Source organism: Camelus ferus, chromosome 10 (assembly GCF_009834535.1).
Source record: "Camelus ferus isolate YT-003-E chromosome 10, BCGSAC_Cfer_1.0, whole genome shotgun sequence".
Classification (NCBI taxonomy): domain Eukaryota; kingdom Metazoa; phylum Chordata; class Mammalia; order Artiodactyla; family Camelidae; genus Camelus; species Camelus ferus.
In genome coordinates this window covers 31,742,649-31,758,331 of record NC_045705.1, presented here as the reverse complement: position 1 = coordinate 31,758,331, position 15,683 = coordinate 31,742,649, and the positions used below count along the sequence as shown (strand labels likewise).

At 33.8% G+C, this 15,683-nt stretch overlaps 2 protein-coding genes across 2 annotated transcripts; both read right to left on the bottom strand.

Moving 5' to 3' along the window:
- Nucleotides 1–2,400: 2,400 nt before the first annotated feature.
- On the bottom strand, nt 2,401–3,365 carry LOC116666380 (olfactory receptor 4A15-like). Its single transcript, XM_032488684.1, has one exon. It carries the CDS (start codon nt 3,316–3,318, stop codon nt 2,401–2,403), a length of 918 nt encoding a protein of 305 aa, XP_032344575.1. The 5' UTR covers nt 3,319–3,365.
- A 5,121-nt stretch (nt 3,366–8,486) lies between these two features.
- On the bottom strand, nt 8,487–9,538 carry LOC102504729 (olfactory receptor 140-like). The gene is given in 1 exon segment (XM_014566975.2): nt 8,487–9,538. A coding segment is annotated over 1 exon segment (927 nt). The 5' UTR covers nt 9,451–9,538; the 3' UTR covers nt 8,487–8,523.
- Nucleotides 9,539–15,683: the final 6,145 nt, after the last annotated feature.

The following is a 15,683-nucleotide window of genomic DNA, read 5'->3' as shown; positions in this document are numbered from 1 at the left end:
ACTTTAAAATTGTTACTGAAATTAATAAAATTATGTTGGCAGATTATTATACCATTTAGGCTTAGCTATTTCCTCATCATAAACAAAAATATATTATAGGTGGGTTAAAAATATAAAATATTTTTAAAGGTTATATTTTTGAAAAAAGATTAAAATTGATAAAATCATTAGAAAGTTATGAAATTGACCAAGATGTAATAGAAAAAAATCAAAAAGTAAAAGAATATTAAAATAAGATCTTCATATAAAACATTCATAATTATAGGAAAAAAAGACATAATTATTTTAAATATTTGTAGTAAATGTCAAAGAAGAGTAAATATTTGTAGCAATATTATATATATTTATATATAAAGATACATAAAATATATAAAGATATATATATAAATATATATATATATCTTCAATGTAGAGTGTGTTAATCAATATTTATCTGTAAAATACACTCACTTCAATAGATCAAGATTTTAAGTAATTGACAAAGCCTATAGAGTGGATTCTGGGTCCCCTATATTGTTCAAGAAACAGAGAACACAAAGACAATTAAGAAAATTTCCATGACTTCAGGGAGATTGTAGACCAATGAACAGACAAAATTAATAAAGACTTTAATCTCATCAATTGAAATAACTACAAAAATTTGAAAATTAACTAAATATCTGACTTGGTCCATTTGGTTACTAATAAAGAATACCATAGACTGGGTTGTTTAAATAATAAACATTTATTTTTCACAGGTTTGGGGATTCAAAAGTCCAAGATTAAGGTGCCAGCAGATTGCATATCTGGTAAGGCCCCTTCCCTGTTGATAGACAGTTGCTGTTTTGCAGTGTCTTCACATGGCGGAATGGTCAAGTGAGCTTTGGGATCTCTTTAAAAGGAAATTAATCTCAATGATGAGGACTCCACCTTCATGACCTAATCATTTCCTAATCGTTCCATCTCTAAATATCACCTCATTATAAGTGATTTAACTTCTGATTTTGGAGAGGGATGCAACTCTCACTCCATAGAAACATCTAACAGTGAAAGAATAAATTACATAAAATCTGATCAACTCAAATGTTTGATATTTTGGGAGGATAGTATTGTAGTTGAAAAGACTTTGAGACGATATAAAAAATCTCCACTTAACAAGTATAAAATTCAGAACATAAGGTTTCTCATACATTGTGACTTACTAATAAAAACCATCCGTTGCCCCAAAGACTTATCCCCTTATAAATCAAGATTAAAAATTGGAAGTAGAATAGTAAGCTTTTTTGACCACATTCTATTGACCATTTAGAGGCAGATAATATTTTATTGCATCACTGATTCAGAGCGAGAGACTATTTTATGAATATGTCTGTCAAAAACCCCAATATATTCTGGCCTCTTTATTATCTAGTAATCAGTATTTCATTAATAAGATAGATAAGATGGTATATATAGTCAACATCTTCCTTAACAGTATCACCCATAACATCTGATGTCAAGTTCTGTAGTTAGTGTTTGAAGCTTGTGGATTATGGTTTATACTAAATTTACACATGGAAGGCAGAGCCTGCATCTCTATAGAAGGCTATGAAACACTGTAAGCAAAAGAGGAGTTGGGGATATTGAAAAAGAGCAGATGTGTTCCCAGATATTCTAAACTATCTGGGAAGATTAATGGTTGATCTTAATGAAAATATATGGCCAGACATATCTGCTCCACTTGAACAGATAATATGATTATGCAACTGGGAAAAGAAGTAAGATTTGTTTATTTTTCTGCATTGAATGAACCTTGTTCATTCAGATAATTTTTATTAACTTAACCACCTTATGATTAGCATTACAACTGAAACATCATTTTGCTTCAATGTTAACTTGCTAAGCAATATAAACAAAATAGTACGTGCAAAAGGTCTTGCAGGCTCAAAAATATTATATGTACCTCAATGTTAGCATAAGTTGTCTTTAGGGAAAGAGAGTGAATGACATTTTATGTTATATCTCTATTATTTTTTAAGCTATAATGAGTCCTATTAATTATGAGAAAGATTATATTACTGAAGAGTAACAAGAGAAAATCTTCCATTAACTAAAATAAATTTACAGTATTAAATGTAGCTTAACTTATCATATAGTACATAAATCTATGTTCTCAATAGAGACATTTACACCCAAAATTAAGAAACTGAAAATCTTAAAAATGTATTTCAAACAATATATACATATGTATTGAACTATAAAATTATGCAGATTTTAATAGTATATTTTGATCATTGCAAGTATTCACAAAATAAATGTTTTTCATCACATCCAATTTACTAAATCTGAAGAGAAGTTTACTGCAGTTCAATAATTACATATACGTTTTTTGGAAAGAAAAATTCTTCTTTGAAAATAGATGACATATATATCCTTGCTGCTTCATGTACTTTTTCTGGTCCAGAGCTTTTTCATGGCATGTTTCATCTCTCCATTTCTCAGAGTATAGATTAGAGGATTCAACATAGGAGTGATAATGGTGTAAAACACAGTCAAGGACTTATCAATGGGTAAGGTAGAAGGAGGTCTCACATACATAAAGATACAGGGGACAAAGAAGAGGACCACCACAGTAATGTGGGAGCCACAGGTGGACAAGGCTTTGCACCTCCCTTCTGGGCTAAGATTCTTCAGGGAGTTCAGGATGACCCCATAGGAGATGAGTAAGAGCATAAAGATGACCACACAGATTGCCCCATCATTGGCAACCACAGTGAGACCAATAATGTAGGTGTCAGTGCAGGCAAGTTTTAACAAAGGGTACATGTCACAGACGAAGTGGTCAATGACATTGGGACCACAGAAGGGAAGGTTGTAAACAAAGAAAAGTTGACCTACGGCATGTAAAAACCCACCAACACAGGCCAATAGCAGCAGCAGAACACACACTCTCTTATTCATGATTGTGGAATAATGCAAAGGTTTGCAGATGGCCACGTAGCGGTCATAAGCCATGACCACCAGGAGGCAAACCTCAGCACCACCAAAAAAGTGCCATGTAAAAAGCTGGGTCATGCAGGCTTGAAATGAAATGGTTTTCTTCTCACTGAGTAAGTGTATAATCATATTTCGGGTGATTGTATTAGAATAAAGAGCATCCATGAATGATAAATAACCAAGAAAGAAGTACATAGGGGAACTCAGGGTTGGACTGACCACTATAGTCACAGCAATGAGTAGGTTGCCCACCATTGTCACCATGTAGATGAGCAAGAACACAGCAAATAATATTTTCTGACCCTGGGGGCTTTGAGTGAGCCCCAAGAGGACAAACTCAGTCACATTCCTCCTTTGGTCCATAGAGTCTTCTGTATGTCTTATTTCAGAGTTCAGGACAAAATTCTCTGTAAATAAAATTCTTACTAGTGAATTCCTGAAGTCTTAAGATAATTTATTTATTCTTTCAACAAATCAGTAGCATTTTTTAATGTTCTGATACTTTTAGAGATTATCATAAGAAGTTTGATTAAAAGCCCATCCCTAACCTCAAAGATTTTTCAGATTAATGGAGAGGCAAGTAATTAAGAGACATACATGGGAGACAAATATTAAATAAATGATTTGCCACAACTAGCTTTCCAACTGGAAAATAGTTAAATTGCATGTATAGCTAATACTTTATACAAAAATAATATTGGATTATTTTTAATAAAAAATTAAAGCAAGGTTTACTCTATTTTACTTGACACTTATTGAGTAATTGTTTCTACTCTAGGGTGGAATACTCTTCTTAACTAATTAGTGAAATCCAAAATAGATGTATTTAACAACTGCAAAAAAATTTAAAGGATATAGGAAAAAATACCACAATGTAAAAAGACAAAAGTACTTTGAAGAAAGATTTACATTTTAGAGAATTCTCAGAGTTAATATCTAAAATATACAAAGATATTCTAAGCAATTAACAAAAAATAAAATATTTTTAAAAATTAGAATATATACAATTAAAGGAAAAATAGATCTAAATGGCCAAGAAACATATGATAGTAAACTGAAGCTCCCCTGTGGACATAAAGTGGGAATTAAAGGTTTGCTTTCTACCATATTATCTTGGTTTCTTGAAAGCAACTCAAATCCTACATATGCTACATCATCTTTTAATTTTTAACAGATCAACAAACAATGTTTAGAGAACATATTAATTGGGAGTATCATCAGATTTATAATTATCTGTCAATAAATATACCCCATTAGTTACAGCTGAAATTAGTTTCTAAGAATACTTTATGTTAGAGAAAGTAAATTTATTTCAGATCATTGTAATATGAAAATATTCAAAAAAGCATGACAGAATAAAATCAATCTTCATATATTTTAATAATCACAAAGGATTCCTAACATGGCTGATTGTGAAAATCACAAAGGAAAACTTTTAAAAGACTGAATTCTCATACCACCAAAGTACTTTTGCAAATTATAAGCCTAGTTCAGAATTTTACATATAAATACCCTTCCTGGGTTACCTGCATAAGGAGACTGCTATTCAATCCATGTTCTGGACCCTTCTGTCTTCTCCCTTGCTCTTCACTCACTGATGCCATCTCGGAGGACACAGAGAACAAGACACAAGCAACATCACTGGACCTTGAACTGTTTCCATGTGACCAACACTTTCCATGTTTGCAGGAAATCTATTTCATCTCAGCCATTCAGAAAAGTATTCCTATTCAAAAAGTTGGCATTTTCAAAGTGGATATGAATGGCCTGTTACTAAAGAACTCCAAATCTTGATTGTGAACAGAGACCAAAATATTGATTGTTTGTAGGAATTGTTCCAATCACTAACAAATTTCAATTCAACATTTTGATTGGAGAGGAAACTGTAAATGTGTATGAATTGCTTATATACAAATGTTGCTTTTTGTCTTTTATATGAGTGAGAGTGAAATAGTGAAATAGTCTTTCCAATATTTTGATTCTCAATCAATTATACTCTCCTGCCTTCATCCAGGATTGTTGAGCTTTGAGTTTCCTGAGATGGAGAATAATTTCATATACAAACTTTATTATATTTTGAGTCCATCATTTCAGCTCATGAAAGTCTGTCCTGTAAGGTAAGGGTAAAGGTCTGTAGACACTTTATCTACATTTGAAATGCTGTACATGTTATAAAGTCTTTAAGTTGGTGCATCTCTGTGGGTGATTCTTGTCTAATTAAATTCAATGGGACCTTAATCATATTTTGATGGTGACACTTTATCTCCGGAGATGCCTACGGGATGATCACAGTGTAAAACAAAACTTGTAGAACCATATCCTCTGCGGGAAAAGTATTAAAAAACAACTTGAGGTCATGTCATCAAAGGGAAAAGCTCAGGATGGGCAGAAATGAAATATGTAAAAACTTTCTTGTTTAAACCATGGCCTTCAAAATAGGCAAGTCTGTTAAATTTAAGCTTTGTCTTTGAAGATGATAGCTGAACTAGTTTCCAAAACATTATGAATGCTAATTTCAGAATAAGTCACTTGAAGTCTGTTTCAGATGCAGATCAAGTTTGTCACACACTTTGTCACATATTTTCAGACAGGCAAGTTGATAGAATCTGTGTTAGTGTGGAAACAGGGAAAGAAGGCATTTGTGGGACTATTCTGTTCACCTCAAATACCTCATGGGGCTCTCACCAGAGTAGACAGTACACTAGGCCATGACATAATTGCAATACATTTCAAAGGACTTAAGTTATAGAGCACAAATATTTATAGATATATAGATATATAGATATTTTACAATAATGTAATCAACTAGAAATTGACAACAAAACATAACATTTTCTAATTAATTACAAATTAAGCAACATAAACCTAAATTAATTGTGAACATTTTAAAAGGTACATTTTCAATACAAAGATAATGATACAAATGAATGTAAAAGATATATGAAAGGTATGTATGAAATATATATGTATAAAAGCCATATTTAATATAGTACATATTTTATTTATCAGTCAACTGGATGCAGTTAAAGGAGTGCTTAGAGAGATTTATAACTTAAATGCAAGTATTAGGAAACAGAAAATATTATAAAGAATGAACTAAGTTTCTGTTTCAAGAAGCTAGAAAAAAAATTAAAATAAACCCAGGGGGTGGAGGGTGGGAAGGGATAGACTGAGATTTGAAAATTGTAGAATAGATAAACAAGATGATACTGTATAGCACAGGGGAATATACATAAGATCTTATGGTAGCTCATGGAGAAAAAAAGGTGACGATGAAGATATATATATGTTCATGTATAACTGAAAAATAGTGCTCTACACTGGAATTTGATACAACATTGTAAAATGATTATAAATCAATAAAAAATGTTAAAAAAAAAGTCACACAGGTGGGCTGCGCCAGCATTAACCTTAATAAACAGCAGAAAGCACTTCTGGACACAGGAAAAAAAATTGAAATAAACCCAGAGAACACTGCAGAAAGGAAATAGCAAATGGAAGACAAGTCATTGAAATAGAAACAAATTCAAAATAAAGAAAGTATTTAATGAATTCTTTCAGAGTTAATAAACTGGATAAGATTCTAGCAAAACTGATTAAGAAAAAAGAAGACAAAAAACAAATTATTAGAATCCACAATGAAGAGACAGCTGTTACTTCAGACTCTACATATTTTGAAAAGATAATAAAATGATATGTTACATGATTTAGTACAGTATATCTGCCAACTAAAGAAAATGGACCACTGCTATGAAAAATACAACTTTCTAAGCACACTAGGAAAAAAAAACAATTAAAAGCTAGAATAATTTAATACCCAAGTAAATGAATTCTTTAGAATCCTACCATTCCAAAACCAAAATTTCATTCTCATGTAGCTTTAATCAATGAATACTATGTAACAACTAATCAACAAGCAGTACCAGTCTTACATAAGTACTTTTCACTCCTGGGAAGAATTAATATACTTCCTAACACATTCTATGCACCCAGCATAACCCTTATACCAGAATGAAACCTGGGGAGCACAAAGAAAATAGATTAATACCTTACATTCACAAAGACACAAAATTCTGAACATAATATTTAGTTTGATCCTTTTGGATGTTTTCTTTTTGGATTTTTTTTTTTTAATTCTTCCTAATTTGTTTTTGAAACAGGTCTTGAGAAGGACTCAGTCCAGGGCTAATTATTATATCTCGATTTATGCAAAATCTTCCTAAGCATTGACCCTCATGAACTACAAGGTTTTCCAGCTGGTAAGAACAGGCACTATTCCTGACCCAATGTGAGGAACAAGCACCCTTCTCTCTCATCTATCTGGGCAGATCTTTCCCAGCCTCAGGTAGTTTTCTCAAATATTTGCACCGATCAGTACTTTTATGATGAGCTGAGAGGTGTTCTCTCTAGCTCTCCAGCATTCTCTCTCTCAGTGTCTGTCTGGCTGTCTCTCTTTCCCACCACTGACACAGGTCTCTAGGTCTATGCTCTATGATATTGCATCCTCAGAATTCTAGCTGCTTGGTCTCCACAGAACCTCAACTTCATCTCAACTCAAGCAACATACCAGGACCTTCTAAGGTATTCTTCTCTGTGTCACAACAAGGGAACTTTTAAAGGTAATAAACCAGAAAATCCTAGAACCCAATTTGCTTCCCATCTCTTAGTGATCACTGTCAATTGGTTCTGACATCTAGTGTCTTGAAAATAATTATTTCATATATTTCTGTTTTCTTTATTTCTTTTTTCAATAACTATATGAAGATATTTGTAGCAGTTTTATTCATAATTTCATAGAGTTGGAACCAATGTGTTTCAGATGCATAGTTCACTAGCTGTGGAAACTAACCATAGACTTCTTGGTTTAAATTTGATAAAAAGAATGTTTACTCGTGTTTCAAATGGCTACTCAAGTCTTGGTATGTAAAAATAAAGCATATCCTTTATATTAAAGAAAAACTGAGAGCCACAAGGATATTTAAGAAAATAAGTCCAACTTAAGAGTAATTTCAAAATTTCTGGCTCGTGTTTCTGTAAAGAAAAGAATTAGGGATAGTTAGTGAATTATATTTCCTCATTTAGTGGTGCCTTTCTTTTTGCTTTTGGTAAATTAATAGCACGGAAAAAAAAATTCAGCTGTGATTCCATCATTCAAAGAATTTCTATGCCTTATTTGCTTTGCAACAGGCTAAGCAAACACAGAAGAATGTCTGATATCAAGGTCCAATGAAAAACCAATTTCATCCAAGTAACATATATGAAGGATTTAGTAAAGTAGTGGTAATAATCTGAAGAAAAATATACTTTACAATCAACTAAGGGTCTATAGTTGTTCTCTCCATTGCCTATTCTGAAGTTATGATCACAAACATTGAAGCCATAGTAAAGTATAAGTTACCAAAATGCCTAGTAAATGCCTAGCCAATATTAAATTATCAAAAATGTTAGTTTATGAATCCTTTTCTTCTGTCAATGATCTGCAAAATATCTTAGTTTTCCTTCAAGTTTGCAACAGATATAATTCTCCCTGTGTATATAAATCATCACATTCTTGGCATCATGAACAGCCTAAGTTACTCTCCTCTTCAACAAACTCCTCATGGCATTTTTCACCTCTGTGTTTCTCACTGTGTAAATGATAGGATTTAACATGGGAGTGAGGATTATAAAGAACACGTTCATCAACAGGTCCACAGGGTAAGTGGCCACAGGACACGTGTAGGTGAAAATACAAGGGACAAAATAGAGCACCACTACTGTAAAGTGGGAACCGCAGATAGAGAGGGCCTTGCGCCGTCCTTCAGAGCAGTGGGACTTCAGGAAGCTCAGGATGACTATGTAGGAGATGAGTAGCATGGAAAAAATGAGTAAGCACATGCCCCCACTGTTGGCTGCCACCACCACTCCAGGCCTGTAGGTGTCGCTGCAGGCAAGCTTCAACAATGAGAAGAAATCACACATGAAGTGGCCAATGACATTGGAACCACAGAATGGCAAGTTGACCATTAAAGGAATCTGCACAGTGGCATGTAGGATCCCCCCAGTCCAGGCCACCACCACCAGGAACTGGCAGAGCCCCTGTCACATGATGGTCGTGTAGTGCAGAGGCTTGCAGATGGCCACATAGCGATCATAAGCCATGGCAACAAGGATGATGATCTCTGATCCTCCCAGGAGGTGTTCAACAAAGATCTGAGTCATGCAGCCACCCCAGGAGATGGTTCCCCTCTCATACAGCAGGTCAATGATCATTTTAGGAGTGGTGACAGATGAATATATGGCATCTATGAAGGACAAGTAAGTAAGAAAGAAGTACATGGGAGCTGAAAGTGAAGGGCTGAGGGAGATGGTGATGACCATGAGCAGATTGGCCAACACAGTAAATAGGAAAATGAACAAAAACACAATGAAGAGTATTTTCTGCAAGTGTGGATTCTGCGTGAGTCCCAAGAGAACAAATTCAGTCACATTGTTGGGAGGCGTGAGGAGATCCATTCAGCAAGTAACACCTTCCTGGGGCCTGAATTATCTACAAGAATAAGGAGTGATTCCCATTAATCATGAAAGGATCGTGGTCTGAATATCTTGGTACAAAAACAGAGCAGTCACTGTACCTACGTAGTGTGTCCTTGACAGTCCTGCCTCAGTGCTTGTTTCAAATCTCTCTACTTCCTCCACGATGTTTTCATCTCTTCAGACACCTAGTACCTGTCACCTGTAAAACATATACAGAGCAACATCTGATGGGTAATTTACTGAGAAAATCCTGAGCTATGTATGCGAGATCTGGATTACCTTTCTTGTTCCAACTCCATGTGACTCTGGTACATCAGCTCTGTGTCCCATGATTTCAAGCACTCTTTTGCATCTGTGAGGTTACAGATTGTAATTCTCAGATGGATCTTGTAAGCTAAGAGGTGCTGTGCACAGACAAGAGATATTTCTTCTTCCACGAGTATTCAAATCTGAACCCTCAGCTCTAAATATGGAAAGAAAGACACTATGAATACATATCTCTAATAAGCAGGCAGTTTAGGGAAATGTATGTAAGTCGCTGGCAACACGCTCTCGCTGGTACCTGCCAGGACCCATAAGCTGTTCAGGTGTGTTCCCTCACTGCACCTACCACAGTGACTGGCATAATGTCCTCCCTGCCTGGAACCTGTTAGGTGCTGAGTAAGTGCTTGGTGAATTGCCGTTCTCCATGGGGGAGAATACACCTGCTTCCCCAGACCATAAACGTACCAGGAATTCAAGTGTTCTCACCCTCCTGCTCTGTTTATCATTACTCTCTACTTTATCAGAAGCATAAATAAATGTTGATATTAAGTTGTATTCCGTGTTAATCTTTCTGGCACACTTTATGGGGTAATATGAAAATATTATTTGCCTCTAGGAATGAGTATGTTATCAGGTCATTTTAGTATCAAGATAACTGTAGTGTTTGTTAATTAATACATTTTTATTCTTCAAAATTCTGTTCCACATACAATTTAACAGAGGCACATGCAATAAATTTACAGCACAGTAGACTTGGATTTAAAAAAAAAACTAGTGTGTAAGTGTTCAGTACACGGAGGATCTGTCAAGTAAGGAAATCCTCATTTTCAAAGTTCTAAAAGTAAAAATTTATTATAAGAACAAAAAGAAATCAGTTTCTAGATAAGACAGAGAGATAAGTAATGTACTATACACATGAACATATATACACACAACACAAACACATGTAAAGTCTATTACTATAAATACCTATTTCAAGTTCACTCATTCAACACATATTTATTGGACACTGACTGTGTATATTAATATATGTGTGTAAACATAAAGTTATAAAAGATATCCCTGTGAAGTGTCTTTAGTAATCCCTTCCCTGAAATTTCATTAGCAAGCAGCAGAGCTCATCCTTTCATGATGTGAATGACCTTCCCACCCCTTTGTTTCTGCTGCACGCATTCTTATGCCTTCTTCTCCCATCTTCCCACAGCATCCATCATCCATCATCCATCATTCCTGGTTGCAGGACACTGCATTACTAATAGAATGAGGAAATTTGGGGACATAAATTTCCCAAAGAAAAAACATAAACATAATAAGACATATTCTACCAAAATATGTCTTTTCCTTTCAAAGATAAATGGATTAAGAGTTTTATTTTTTAATTATCCAAATTGAAAAGTTTACACATATGTGGAAACAAAGTACAGTAGCTTCACAGAATTCTCTTATTCTCAGGAAGATGCCCTCAGTAGATCAGAAAATAGTATAGTGTATATTAATTAATAATTAGACATAATTAATGAAATTTATTTAGAAATGATTATGAAGAAATAAAAACACTCTTTTTTCTCTTTGATTCTATAATACACTTTCTAGGATTAAACTCTAAAGGAAAACACTTTTTAAAAGGAAAAAACATTATTCACAAATATGTTCAACTAAATTTTTAAGAGCTATGAAAAATTTGCAAACTACATGGAATGCTTAACATTGGAAAAACGGATAATTAAAATACAGTGCATCTCCTTGATTCATATGGAGTGTTTAACTGGGGTCTTTTAAAAAATTGTGCAGTATAATAGGAAAATCTGATGTACTATAAATTGGGAAAATTTTGGATGCAAATTTGAATTATACAGTTATTCTAATTTAATTCTAACTAATTTTATTTTTCCTCTAAATAATTTAAATATATATCAATAAGAAAAAAGACCCCAAATATTTTTACCTCTAAGTCAGCATAATTGTAGTTTAGTCATTCTTTCTTAATGTCTTGCCTGCTGAAGAGGGATTGAAATCTCAGATTGGGGAGGATGAGGGGTGATTCTATAACTTGTAAATCCATTTAAATCTGAGAGTCTATGATTATGTGATTTCCTGAGGGAAAAATAAATCTTACCTATGAACTTGCCTGTCATAGCTCCATGGCCAGGGTGCCAGGAAGCTGATAGTTCACCAAGAAAGAAATAAAGTTGTAAAATGAAAAACGGCAACTAACTCAGCTACAATAAGCATTTTGCTGATTTATAAGTAGTACCTTTGGATGGGGGCTTTCTTTTGAACCTTAAAACTGCTACCACATTTCCTGTTTGTAGACCAGTTCAGTAAAGTTTGTTAGCTGTGGCTAATTGGACCTCAGGGGTATTCCACCACCATTAGGAGATCTTGCCAACAACCCAATTATTTCATGAAACTTAACTGAACTTTAGAGGAGAACTCTTAGAGGATTCCCTTTAATTTTGAACTCCTCATTAAGTCTACATGAACACAAAACTTTACGATAACAGAAAACAAAATAAGTTGACCATTTATGAACTTAGGTATTTGGTAACAAATGAGCTTAATATTGAGTCTGAATAAGAAATAGTGTGTAAGTTAGTCAGTTATGGTGGTAACTATCTAACTGAAAAAATGTTTATTATAATATTTTATTTTTTAATCAATCATTCATGCAAAGTAGAATGCTTAAATATTTCTTTTCAGGTGTACATTAAGTGATAATTAAAAATCCTATTATAATATCGGCATTTCATAGCAGGTAAAGTTTAGAATACATTTTCAAATTGGTCGTATCTTGCATCAATTCCGGAATTAGATTAACATAATAACCATGTAAATCATTCCAGTCTTCAGTTATACTCAGAGATGGCAGAATACATTTATTTCAGTCATTTAAGTTTAATTTCATAATATCCTGTGGAATACAAAAGAATAAGTTTTAATATCAACAATTTATAGTAAGTAAATATAAGACAAAGAATCAGAATGCCATTTGCCAAGGCAAAATAGGTGACCAGGACACTAACTTCCAGGCCAGGATACTTACATTTAAATTATTGTTTTACAATCTTTAATTATGGTCATGGCAAGTTTCCCTTGCCACCAACTGGGAGGCCTATTACAATTATCTACTAAAATAAATAACTATCAATATTTGAAATTATTTTTAAATGAATTTACTCCAGTTCAATTTGTTTGTAAATACTCCTATATAGCACAAACCCACTGACCATGTTCAAATATGCCTGCATTCATAAGAAGAAAAATAAGTTTCACACTGATGATTTATTTTCTGGATTCCTCCAGAGAATGGGATCACTGTGAGCAGCATGGGTCAAACCTGGTTTGAGTAGACATTTTAATATTAAAGTGCTGTAATAATATCTGTGATAGCAGATGCCCAAGACAGTCTAAATGAGGACTTGAAACCATCTAAAGAACTATAAGGAATATGAAATTTCCTGATATGTCATCATGAAAATGTCTTGAACTTATCTTCAACTCTGGAATGAAAGACTCAGATAAGAGAATTAGCATGGACAGACAAAGTCATTCTCAACCTCATAAAAAAATTGAGATCCACTCACAATGGTCCATTGAGGGGTCATCCCAGTCTCTACTTAAATAACTACAGTGCTGGATATAGAGATGGCTTTAGAACACTTACACCTGTCTAGTCCAGCTCCCCAAGTCCTAGAGTGGTCCATGAAATGGAAAGAGATATGAGTTAGGTCTAAATCAGTGAAGATTGTCTAGGAAAACAACTTTTCAAAAGAGGAGTCCCTGGAGCCACACCAGGAAAATCTGTTTTCGGAATGCAAATCCAAGGACAGAGTGGTTTAAAACCCTGGAGTTAACAGCAAAACAGATTCTTGAACATGAAAGGGCAGAAGAAATTATGTGAATCTTATCACAGTTGATCAGAAACCAGTTGAGGTATGGTTTCTTGTTTGATAGGTTCAGGGACTAATTTCACAGAAACCAGGTACCTGTCAAAGTGTTCTCATGGCAGATTCACGCATCACGCTAGGTAGCAGATCACGTTCTCAAAAATAACAGAGCACTCAAGAGCAGAGCTCATGTTGTCTAGTCCAATCTAAAGGCATTTTTATCCCAAAGGGACATCTCTTAACTGTTTACCAGAAATAGAAAAGTTTCAGGAAGTGAGAGCTTTGGTCTCATAAACCTTCTAATTTTACTTCTAACTGAAGTAGAAACAAATACAACAATATTTATGACGATAAACATATCGGCTCGGGAAGAACTACAGAACTTGGAAACACCTTCCAATTCACGTAAGTGAACTACTTGTGGAAATAGGGGAAGTTATATAAGGTTATGGAATAAGATGATGTCATAGTGTGAAATAAAACTCATGTCTCCTGATCCTGAAGCTGGTGTTCCCACTCTCCATCACGTTTTCATAACTATAATATGGTTGCTAAATATTGTTACATTACAGAGCCCATTATTTCTTCAATAAAACATATGGTGTCCATGAAGTGGGAGGCTGGGCCTTGTCAAAAGAGGAAGCTATAAACATATCTATGACTTACATACATTTGTATTTTGCTAATATACTTCATTTTTGGAAAGAGTCAAAATTAATTCACAACAAAGTCTTTTAAGTTAGGTAAGTTGTTTAGCTGAGAAAATTTTTCTTTGACAACTGTGGACTAATAATTCCTGCTTTTTTTTAAAAAAAAAAACAGCCCTTATAAATAATCTCCTGAGACAATTGTCAAAGAGGATTCCAGATTCAAGAGACTAAGTGTAAAGCCATCTTCCTAATAGTGAAATTGTTTTAGGGATATATTTTATTGTTTGGTTTTGAAAAACATCTGCATTTAATTGCTACTAATAATGTTGATCTAATAAAGTGTCACATCTTATGGCATATAATTAAAAATATTGTATATGCTAAACCATAATTAATGACCAATTCCAAGAAATTCTGTATAATAAAAACTCACACAATGTGGGGAAGCATATTTGGGCTCAAATCTAACTTATATTTTCCATGATCAAGTTTTTTAACCTTTTGGATCCTCCATTTTTTTCTGTAAAATAAGAACACTAAATTTTAATTTTATAATGCTACTGTAATCACCTGAGAACACTTTATTATTTTCATATCTGCTAAATACAGTGAGATCAATTTTTTAAGTCACTGATCACTTTTACCCAACAGAACAAGAAATCCAGAATAATTTTAAATATTAGGTATGTCAGGTGTGTGCTAAGAGGGTACCGGCATCTTCTTTCTATAATATATTCCACTCCATTCTAAATACCAACAAGCCATACAGCTTTCTGAATTCCAACTGCTTATATACACAGGCACATTATACAACTCTGTAATTAGGAAGAGAAAAATTTCAATGACTACAAAATCAGAGAGGTTTTGATGAAATACTATGTTTTTCAGATATCATTTAAAGTCATCAGAAGAACATAAATTTGAATTTTGAAAAGGGTAGATCTGAAGACTAGCTGTGTCTCTGATATTGGGCAGATTGTTTAAATTTTTTGAAATTCAATTTTCTTCATCTGTAAAATGGGAATAATCCTAACTATACCTACCTTGCAGAGGTGGTGTCAGTGGCAGGTGAGAGGTATGAGAAGGCGTACTTCTTGACTTGATCCTTGAAAATGTGAGTCAAATGTAAATAAGAGAGTCCTCTTTTTAAATAAGTAAACCACAAGGCAAGATTTATGTACACTCTATGGAGATGATTACAAATTTTTATTGAGACATCAATCAATCATTCACAATATGTGGGTTTTTTTTTTTTTTCTGGATCGGACAGAAGACATTAAAATTTGTAGGTTTTCCTCAAAATAAATATGTAGAGTCATGGCATTCTAAACATATTTTATGGGAAGTTTTCAAACTCTGCAAAATGACCATAAAGTTTGGAAGAGGAGGGGGAGAAGAGGAAAAATTGCCC